The sequence below is a fragment of the Gymnoscopelus microlampas genome (assembly GCF_963454915.1).
Source record: "Gymnoscopelus microlampas genome assembly, chromosome: 11".
In the NCBI taxonomy this organism is placed as follows: Eukaryota; Metazoa; Chordata; class Actinopteri; order Myctophiformes; family Myctophidae; genus Gymnoscopelus; species Gymnoscopelus microlampas.
The window spans coordinates 31565027-31576280 of NC_139948.1; the positions used below are offsets into that span (position 1 = coordinate 31565027).

The 11254-nt window shown below is 39.3% G+C and overlaps 1 protein-coding gene across 2 annotated transcripts in view; it reads right to left on the bottom strand.

Moving 5' to 3' along the window:
• Window positions 1-1434: 1434 nt before the first annotated feature.
• The window catches only part of plcd3a (phospholipase C, delta 3a), a 22549-nt gene continuing 12729 nt past the window's right edge, over window positions 1435-11254 (bottom strand). Inside the window, exons 3-15 of one of the 2 annotated variants that reach the window (XM_084072401.1) lie at window positions 11151-11254; window positions 10491-10620; window positions 9328-9553; window positions 8861-9062; window positions 8074-8218; window positions 7592-7744; window positions 7313-7465; window positions 6881-7034; window positions 6222-6338; window positions 5530-5708; window positions 5225-5360; window positions 4166-4315; window positions 1435-3978 (exon numbers count right to left, since the gene is read on the bottom strand). The exon at window positions 11151-11254 is cut by the window's right edge and continues 125 nt beyond it. In XM_084072401.1, the coding sequence (XP_083928527.1) occupies window positions 3812-3978; window positions 4166-4315; window positions 5225-5360; window positions 5530-5708; window positions 6222-6338; window positions 6881-7034; window positions 7313-7465; window positions 7592-7744; window positions 8074-8218; window positions 8861-9062; window positions 9328-9553; window positions 10491-10620; window positions 11151-11254 (2016 nt within the window). In that variant the 3' untranslated portion in view covers window positions 1435-3811. Of the gene's footprint in view, window positions 3979-4165; window positions 4316-5202; window positions 5361-5529; window positions 5709-6221; window positions 6339-6880; window positions 7035-7312; window positions 7466-7591; window positions 7745-8073; window positions 8219-8860; window positions 9063-9327; window positions 9554-10490; window positions 10621-11150 lie in introns of those variants that run through there. The other variant, XM_084072402.1, reaches the window with a different exon arrangement.

An 11254-nucleotide genomic window follows, 5' to 3' on the forward strand; every position in this document is an offset into this window, starting at 1 on the left:
AAGTTAAAGCTCTATATTCCAATAGTAATCTTTCTCCAGCTCTTATAAACTGAACACAAAGATAATTTATCAGCTGATATGGATATATAGATATATAGATAGATAGATAGATAGATAGATAGATAGATAGATATGTTGGTACAGGTAGGTGGATAGATAGACAGACACATACCTTTATTGATCCTGCAGGGGATTTTCAGGCACCAGAGACAGCACAGCAGTATGTTACAGATACAGGGCAAAGAAGTACAATAGGTACAGAAGAATAACATCACAATAAAGACACCCTCACACCAATATGAATTAACTATACAGATGTATACAGTAGGCTACACCCTCCCTATACAATCATTCTGCCTGATGCAGAACAAAGTACACAGACATACGCTCTATGCCACTGTTTCCCAAACACTCAGACACATTTTTATGGTCACGAGTAGATTTCAAAACATTTTCGAAAACAAATGCAAATATTTTCATGAATTAAAAGCAAAAAATAATTTAAATAATTTCTTATTATAAAATGTATTTTTAGAATATGCCCTAAGACGTCTCGAGCTAAAAAGTTTGGGAACCAGTGCTCTATGCAATGCAGAACATGAAAAAGTGCTGCAAGGTAAGCCTATAGTTATGACATTAGCACAACAGATTGGATGTTTTGATAGTCATATAACGTCTTAATGCTACTAGTAGTGCTACTGTTAATGCTAAGTCACAGTTGCCCTTTGCATGCCTCGATTTACATTCTCATAGCAAACGGCACAAAAGGACTGACAAAGCCATCCTAGGGTAAGAGGTTAGAGTTACATCTTATAATGTTCCAGTTCCACTTTTGTCTGTTCTTTTTTTTCTCCTCATTACTTCCAATTTATAATTGTATTAAATTGGTATCCTGATCTGAACATGTATTTTCCTATTTACTTACTTACTGGAGATGTAGAGATCCCTGTTACTGAACAAACACTCTATCAGAATATACAGCTATTTAACACTATAGTTTTAACAAAAATCTCACACACCCTTTAAAATGGAATATCACTTCAGTTGACCTGTCAAATGTCATACGTAAAGCCTAATAATTCACACTGTGTGAGGCAAACTTGGCTTTTAGCCCTGTAGAATACCCAGTGCTATTTGCCCTGAGCCATGGTTTACCTCACCTCACACAGAATAAATTAGGCTTAACTCGTAGTATTGCAATGGCAGGGCCTTGGCCAACACAAAGGAGATCAATGAACTACTGGGTAATAACTGGCCAATAAGTAACCTGTTAATTGTAAACAAAGCTAACACATAATAGCACTGTCTCTTTTAGAGGTCTGTCTGTCTGTCTGTCTGTCTGTCTGTCTCTCTCACACGCACGGACGCACGCATGCACGCACGCACACACACACACACACACAAAATAAAAGTTCATACATCACATGTATTAATGGCACTTTATTGAAACGGTAGTGTATCATTTTATCATTTAGTACATTTTTGTATATTTTACAAGACAAACACATATAGCATCGCTCTAACACTGCAAGGTTAAGGCTTCGTTCCTCATTGGCACCAGTTGCTTCTACTGTATGTAAGACTCAATGTGCAATAAGGTTGAATGGCTCTGTAATGTATGATGTACATGCTTGGACACTTAAGACAATCTTTGTCCCAATAATTGAAAATGAGGCTTAAAATATAATTAGAATTGGTCATTTTCAATTCATGCAGTATAATTGTGGTAATCTCTACACTCTACAAATGACTGTCAAAGTCCACTCACCACTACCCTCTACTTTAAATATGCAGTTGTCATGGCCATCCTAGTAAAGCGCAATAATAACAAATGACTCCTCTCTCTCTCTCTCTCTTTGCATCAACTATCAACGTTCCAAATCCCATTTTAGTACATGGTTCAACAATAACATACTCTACCTTAAGATCTCAAAAACTAAATAACTGCTTATTAAACCCCCAAAACACTGGTCCACCCCCCAAATCTCACTCAAAGGAAAGAAGGGAGAGGTGGATATTTACAAATATTGTAAACATGGATTTACAACCACCTGTAAACTAAAACACTGTCTGTCCAACCCCATCTTGTACTCCTCCTGTATCGTAGCATTATTGAGACAGTTCTTCTGTATGGTGCCATTTGTTCTTTCCCTACTGTATGCTTACAGTCAGCTCTATAACTCACTTAGCCAGAAAGCTCATTAGGATTCCCACCCCCAAATCCTCCGATTGTGTCACATCATCCCTGATCCACTAAGTACTCACAATCATACAGACCACCCACTCGACCACCACTACCTTCCGGTCGTACTGTAGGTTCTACTCGATCATGTGCAGAATGCCTGTTTTAGGAAGAGCTTCGTTCCCCCACAGCCATACAAGCTTTAAATAAGTAACCTCCTCTTAAGTTACAAGAAATCCAGTCTGTGCTGTGTAGAGTGTGAATCCATCTATTTGTCTCTGCTGTGTGATGCCTGTAATTACGTTGGGAAATCATGTATTCTGTACAATTCTGCAAGTGTAATTTGTTTGTGTTATATGCACCTACTGTAGAACAGACCCTCATTGAGGACAAATAAACTATCTAATCTAGACAATTACTATGGGGCATGCACCTTTGAATTAGATGTCACAGTAAAATATTCCCACATGTCCCTGCAGTGGTTATAGTTATTAGAATTGGTGGTTGGATTTAACAATGACAGTCAAGTGTTCGGTCAACTTACTCACACAAATATTTATTCTTAGTGCAATTTTGTCAGCTAACAAGTAATACCTTTTTGTCTAATGAAACTAAATGAAACAAGCATGCATATAAAATTAAGTCAAACATGCCTTTGATTAGCATGTACGGTATGAAATGATGCCAAGGAAAAGCTTAGAAATCTCCATAATAAAATTAAACATTTAACCAAAATAAAAGGGCTACCAGAGAGCCAACACTGCTTTTAAGAACAACATTAATATTTAACAGATTAGCTACCTATTTCAGGTCTGTTAATATAGTAATATCTAGCCAATTGTCTCAAAAGGAAAATATTTTTCCTGTGAGAGAGATAAAACGTGTGAAAGTTAGCGTATCACATTAGACTAACTTTTTTAATCGATTGATAATTGAATAATTTAATCAACCTACATGTGTACATACACTTACAAACACTACAAGGTTTACAACACATTTAGCACTGAAAGATATTCATTTGTGCTATGGTAATAAAAAAAAACTACATAACTATTGCCAAGATTGGCCTCATAACCACTTTTGAGCCAGCTTCAGTCAACTAAGAGCATTTTCATAATGTTAATACATATTTCTGTAAGTTAATACTGAAGTATAAAACTGTTAAATACTGTATTTCTTGAATAAAGAAAAATAAGGAGAACATTATTAATATGCTATACAGTATCCCACAAATCTGGGATAAACTCCTAAACAAAATCTTTGTAGATTCTCCACTCTTACGTATGTCAGTGTTTCACAATCAACAACAGCTCATCTCCAAAGTCCTGCTTCCATGGAAGGAAAGAGCAACAACCACCCACATGCAATACTTCTTCAATGTATCCTGAATTTCCTATACTGACTGAGGCAATTAAGTAGGCCCTTATTCATCTTTGACCGATACAATTACATCTTGCTTGCATTGTTCAGAAATGGGATTGCTTTAAATTGGTCGCATGAGGTCGGTATTGGGAGGCAGACAGGCAGCAGCCTCACAAAGTGATTTTCCTCTCAATGTGCTTTGTTGTCAGAAACACACGTTTTCCAGACAGGTACTTGACATTTCATGTCATGTCATGTTACATCATGTCATACCTTCCTCTTCCCCGTGGCCTTTGCCGTGGCCTTTGCCATGGCCATGCGTTCTGACACATTTTTAATGCGAACTCCTTTTTGAGACACCTTCGCATGGATAAAGAGAGTAGCAGGGGACAGAGAGGAGCCGTCTGCCTTCAGTAAGTGCACATGGCGGTAACCTGAGGACAGAGAGAACAGCACAAACATTTAAATACTTTTTTTTCCCCGGTTGATATTTTTGGGGGATTTTGTGCCTTTATTTAGATAGTACGGTTGAGATAGACAGCAAACATGGAAAGAGAGACAGGGAGTGACATGCAGCAAAGGTCACTCAACAGATGCTAGTAATAGCATGGGACTGTTTACCTGTCCGTAGGCTTGTGAGAGGTAGGGTGAACTGGCCCACAAAGTCATTCTTGGCAGTGTGGTCATGGTCCTCGACTACAAACCGCACCAGGGCCAGTTCAGGAACTTGCAGCTGGAAGCTTAGAGTGCAGTCCCACCGGGGATTAAAACCTATAGAGGGCATAAGAGAGCTATGATGGGAAAAAAATAAAGAAATACACAAACACACACACACTACTTACTAGCACAGCGCTCAGCAATGACACTAAATCAAAGAAGTGCACTGGCTCTAGTCTTTGGAATGACCTGCCAGAGGAAATCAGGCAAATCAGTGTTCTGTTTTAAATTACTTCTCAAAAGTTTTATAGACTTGCTTTTACTACTTGATGATTAGTATATTGTGTTTTTCTGTTTTTATGCTCTTATTATGTTTCATGGACTCTTGTATCATCTTATGGTGTTTTCATTTGTATTCTTTTTGTATTTTTAGTTTCTTGAACATTTGTATCCTTTTCTGCTCTTTTATTATTTCTCGCACAATTTCTATATTGTTTTTATATTAAGTTAATGCTTTGTGAAAAGCTTTGTAACTCTGTTTTTAAAAAGCACTATTCAAATGAAGTTCATTATTATTATTTATTATTATTATTACTGCACAGAATAATGTTTCAAAATGATTGCTGGTAATTTGCCTCAAAGTTTAGACTTGAAACCCTCTTGCACCAGTATCAGATGCAATCTGAGGAAGGCATTACTGTCGGTACGTGTCCAACTGTGTATAAAACACAGTATAAAACTCGACTGTCCTTCTCATTGTACATTTATCTAACCAAGGATCCAGCAACCAATTCAACTTGAGAAACTCAACAAAAAATCTCAAAATCAAGCAATAATACAGACATAAATGGATCTTTAACCAAATGAACCCTAACCCAACCTTTTTTGGCACGCCTTGCATAGCCAAAAGATCCCAGGGCACACCTAGATGTTATTTTCTCTATGTGATGTACAACAAAGTATAGTAATATAGTATGTGTAAAAGATTATGGCACTATTACCATAATGAAATGGTCAAGTTACCATTGTTGTCAATGCGGTGAGTTTTGTCTCTTGAATTATCAATCCCCACTCCATGAATTTCCACCCACACCTGTGGGTCCACAATGGAACTGGCCTTGTCCATGTTGATTTTTGGCAGCTGCTGTGCAGATAATATCTGAAAGTAAAATCAATCAAATTAGTCTATAATCAAATATGCATTTAAAATTTCCATAAGAAACTGGCTGTCATCCTAAAACGAATTGCTGAGAAGTGGGCTACATGTCAAGCAGTTACATGGTTTCAAAAGTCCTTATCAATATTCTTAGTCAGTAGTGGCTGCTCACCCGTATGGTCAGCTGAGTGGGGACGTGTCCAGGACCTCCCCCTGTGATCTCTGGGTTAAAGTTGGAAGTGGGGCTGCAAAGGAAGCTTGGTTTGAGGATGTATCCACAGCGACCGTTTGGAATGAAACGGCCCTGGTTGAGGTCCATTTGCTCCCCAGGCGTCTGAAAGTTCAGGGCCACTATACAGCATACGGTGAATGGAAGAGAAGATGACAAAAACAATCATGAATTTCAACAAAAAAACATTTTACACACTTGGGGGGGGGGGGGGTAATATAGTTACTCAAAATCAGTTTCACCATTGTAGACCTACTTTATACTTCGGATATTCAAAAATAGCTGATATACAAGTTCTGCTATTTTTGAAACATTTTGAAAAATATCCTTGACTTGAAAATGTTTGAGAACCACTGTTCCTTTAGCATTACTGTATGCGTCAGTGAACAAAGTCAGTCAATGCCAGTGACATCAATGTTAGTTGTCATAACATAGTGTCAATTATGTGATGTTTACTCTCAGCAAACTCCCACGAGAATTACTGTAGTAGAATACTGTTTGCTGTTGGCTTTATCCCTTTGGGACACCCAGATAACCATGAATACGGTTTTGTTCTGAATTAATCAAGTGATAATAGCTGCTAGTTCTAGTGTCCCTACTGCATCCCACCAAACCCTCTATACTGGAGTACTCACCCATCTGGCAGCCACCATTCCACATTTCCTGGGGGTCATAGTTGGAAGATTGAAGGCGCTGTCCAGAGGGGTAGATACGGCTCAGCTGCCTGCTGTTGTGTCTGACAAACAGCTTTCCTGCATAGATGAAGAAAAATAAATGTATGACTACATGAAAGTAGCAATGTTTTACCCAACCAGTGTTATAGAATAAAATAAAATGACCCACGTAACCTCTACAATTGCACAAAAAGGACAACTTTATTTAGGCAACGTTTCGGACACTAGACCTACTTCAGGCCTATTGACCAACTACATCCTGTCTAACTAGTTGGACATTTTCTGTCCAAGAGTCTCTCTTGTATGCTTAGTCACAACACAAATTGCACAGCCGTCCCAACAGAAATGACATCATGCTCAACACACAGCATACAAATATGCATTTTTCCTTTATGTCTCAACATTCAAGAATACCTCAGAGGAACATTGTTCTGTGAGAAAGTAGTTGCCAAGTGTTAGACGGTGTGCGGGTCATTTTATTTTATTCTATACGTTTGATCCCTGCCTAAGCACCCGTCTCTGAGCTGATCAGGTGTGCATAAGACTTTGTTGTTATCCAACCCAGTGTTAAAAATGTATAAAACACTCAAGGTCAAGATAATATTATTTCAAAGCTTCACCTGAGTCTTTGATGTGTTTAAGGGCGTCATTTTCTGAGAAGGAGGACATGTCGCTTGGTGTTTTTTCAGATAATTTATCAAACCCACGGAAAGGGACACTCCTGCAGTACACCACCAGTGCTGACAGCTCTGGACTCAGCTTAGAGCAGACCACCTATGAAGGGCAAACAACGCAATTAAGGTGTAGAGTCATAGCACACAGAATCCAAATAATATCCCGGTGATCCTAGAATGACTGTGTACAGTAAGCAATGCTCTTAAAAGAAATGGACTAGATAAGGGCTGAGGTGAGCAGTAGATTGATTTTCAAAACCACTTTTCAAAACGTTGCATAGCACCTATTTAATTAACATAATATATACATATAAACATATTTATTCTACATGTTTTTTAATAACTTTACTGACAGCTATGAAATAAAATGTAACGAACCTTGGGAGCATCCTTCTTGGGTGTATTCTTATTGTTGCTTAGTAACTCGTCATCAGAACTGGAGGAAAAGCTACAAGTACTGTTCGTTTTGCCTAGCTGGCCCAGGTGAGGCGTTGCTTTCTTCCCTTTCACCAGAATACGCCCCCGCAACTCCTGCAAAAGAAGAGCCATGGAAACAAACGACTTCATTAAAGCGGCGTGGCACTGACTTGTCCACATGGAGGCCATGTAGAGCAGGAGTGTGTGGGTATAGAGAAGGCCATGGGTTGCGTGCTCTACCTCAGGAGAGGGCAGGTGGGTCAGTGGCTGGTCACTGAGGGGCTTGGTGAGCAGCTTGTTGCCCAGGATGGTGCGCAGGTGTTTGGCCATGACAGCCTGCTGCTCTACAGAACAGTGCGTCTCCAAGGACAGCGTCAGAGGGTATGGAGAGGCCTGGGATGAGACGTAACAAATCATTAAAGTACAGGCAGACCACAGAATATAAACAGAGGACCTCATTCTGTAACGCAGAGCCAAGATGTAACTATAGCCAGAAAGGTTCCAGTAGTAAAGTCTGCAAGAGGAAACAAGTCAAGAATCTGGATTTCTTTACTGGCATTGAAAACTATTTAATCTGGAAGATCATTGTGCATAGTGAAAAATCCTGCAACCAGCAAAAGATAAAGCATTATTCTTTCAAAGTGTTTTGACCAATGGGAATAGTTGTTGTTGTTGTTGTTTTTACATATCTTTTTTATATAATATTTGTATTATTTTCTCACCTTAAAAGCATACTGGTTAATGGTTTCAATGACCTCTTTGAAGGGCACCTTGGACGTAAGAGTGCGCCCATGGTATATGACAGGCTCTCCTTTATCTCCATCCCAGCAGTCCAGTTCCACACAGCGACACCCCTGATTCAGAGCCCTGCCATTGTCAGAGACAGAAAGCATTATTAATCTTACACCGCAGGGATATCACACTGCAGGATGTGGTTTCACCACATTTAGATCATCAAAATGGCTCTTTCTTCTTTTTTCTAACATTAGTCAATTTTCTTTAAATCTGTTCTAAATCTGAAACATTCAACCCAGCGTCCCTATTTTGGGCACGTCATAACAATGTCAAAAACATTTGAAAACATATTGAAAATAGCAGATCTACAAGCTCACAACTAGGGATGTCCGATATTATCGGCCTCCCGATATTATCGGCCGATATTAGCATAAAAATTGATATTGGGAAAATATCGGTATCGGTTTTTGGAAGAATTATTATTATTATTTTATTTTTTTGCTTTATAAATAAGTTACAGGAGTTCTTACTGTATATGGTGTGTGTGATATGAAATTTGAGCTTACCCTAATCACAATAATCCCCGCATATATCGGTATCGGTTGATATCGGTATCGGTAATTAAGAGTTGGACAATATCGGTATATCGGTTATCGGTAAAAAAGCCAATATCGGACAACCCTACTCACAACGCATCACACATCGTGACATGTGTTGGGTGCTTGTAGATATTAGCTATTTTCTAAATAGGGCTGAAGTAGCTAAAATATTGACCTGAGGTAAGGCTCTGTGCTGCTGGCACTGGTGACTTGGTCCTTGGTAAGGTAGGTGTTGTGAGAGGAGGAGATGAAGTAGTGCGCCATGGGTTGGGTCATGTCTTGATAGACGCGGGCGTGTTTGGGGTCAAACACATCATTTTCCAGAGACAGCATGTACATTGTGAAACCATTCTGGGTCATGAACTGGTTCTTCTGAGCTGCAATGTGTTACAGAGCATGATCATTATCTAATCGGTTATTTTCGATGACGGGAAACTGGCAACAGCATATATCGCAGTGAATTCGTTTATCTTTTTCAACTGCTGGTAGACGAGAACCTGGGCAAGACAAGACATGGTAGACACACTTAGTTCTAAACACTTTTCTTTCTATCACAGGGATTGGACTAATCACAGTCTTTGGAAGTTAATCTTTTAGTGAGTGTTTTTTGGTGTGTGCTAGTGACTGTTTTAGTGCTTTTACCCCAGTCATTGAGCTCATAGGTGCGTATGAGGCTTAAGGCGTGGTCCAATGACGGGTCCTCCCCTTGGTCTCCGAGGAAGTCACGGAGCTCAGCAGTGGAGAGGACACAGCCATTACTGGAGTAATGCCTGAACACGGAGTCGAGCTCTGGCCGCCTCAAAAGCTCCCTGCAGAACTCCTCGATCTCTGTGGGATGCAGGCGACCGTCACATGAACGGTCACATTTCTAAGATAAGGATGATAGCGGTGAAAGACATATTTATTTAGAAGACATACAAGATTGATGTAAACTGGACAAATAGAGACACAGGAAGACGGTCTATTGCCCTTTTACAATCATGTGACCTATTTCTATTGGTTGGACCTGCTTTTGTTTTGGGAGTGCATCAAATTCCCAGGCTAGAGGGCACCTATATAATTGAAACCGACCAAGCATAGTTACATAAAACAGATAATAATACACTACGGGCTGCAGCAGGGATCACATTGGAAGGGAACATAAAAGCAACAATTTAACAATAATGAAGGGCTGAGAGACATAATATAGCTGGTAATCCTCCAAAATAAAGCCATTAGCTGTGGTTGAGAGGGAGGGTAAATGTTTGGAGGATTGGCTTACCAGTGGGTTAGTAACTGAACACTGATTCCACACCCCAAGCAATCTTTATCACCCTAACTAGCAAAATATCCCCACCACCACCCCCATGTATTTAAAGCCTGATTTATACTTAGTCATACAACGGTGTCTTGTGCAGAAAAGAGTCAATCTACAAGCTCACGTGACGTCTCGGTCGTCTCCATGACATGTTGTGAGATCTGCTATTTTTTTCAAGAAAGGCACGCAACTAAGTATAAATCAGACCTCTCCCACCCTCAGTGTATTCTGTTTCTCAAAACTCACCTGTTATTAAAGGTGCAGCAAGTTATATTTTTGGGGTAAAACAAAACGTTTTTTGTTTTTGTTTTTAAAAGAATTAAAGCTCTATATAGTGTGATAGTAATCATTGCATAAATATTCTGAGTGTTCTATATTATAGCTATTTAACACTTATTTTAACAAATAAATATGACTTACAGCACCTTTAAACATACACTGAACATGATTATGTACCCCTATGTATCACAGATACAAAAGAACCCCAATATATTCATATAAACCTGACCTTGAATAATGAGCGTGCATACTGCTCATTCAGCTCAATGTTGATCATTTGGAGCAGTCGTTTGACTTCATCATAGCTCATCTTCCCGTCCTGATTCTCATCCGCTCGTCTCAAGTAGCCACGGATCCAAGTGTCAAAGGTTAAGGAATAGAACATGACTACACACATAGCTATGGCAGTATGTGGATTCACAGTGGACTGTGATCCACTTAAGTCATATCAATTTCACACTAATGTTTAAACACTTTGATGTCTAATATCAATGAACCATGTCTATGACAAGAGTTAATAGAAAAACTGACACATTTTAGTTAGGTGATCCCATTACTTGACATTTGTGTATACTGTAGATAATGATCAGATTACATCTCTCATATACTTCTGGGCATGCCCTACTGCCCTACTGATTCATGTGTTCTCACATCTAAAAAGAAAAGTCAACAGAAGATCAAAGGGTGAGATAAATACTGTAGAGCCAGAGAATATCTTTCATAACATAACAGTCTACTCTCGTGTCACCAACAACTGACTGAGTAGTGGGTACAAGGGATTATAATTGACACGGATATTCAGACTATATTTAGACAGTGTTTTCTTGCCAGTCATTACTGCACATCTTAACTAAGTGTTGCAATACGCGCATTGGAGCGAAGAGGATATTGATCCAGTTTCTCCTTCTGGCTCATGCTGGCCACACGTTCCTTCAAGGTACGGATTCCTCGGACCCAGTGACGAGCTTCAGCCTCGCTGTTGCACTGCAGGTC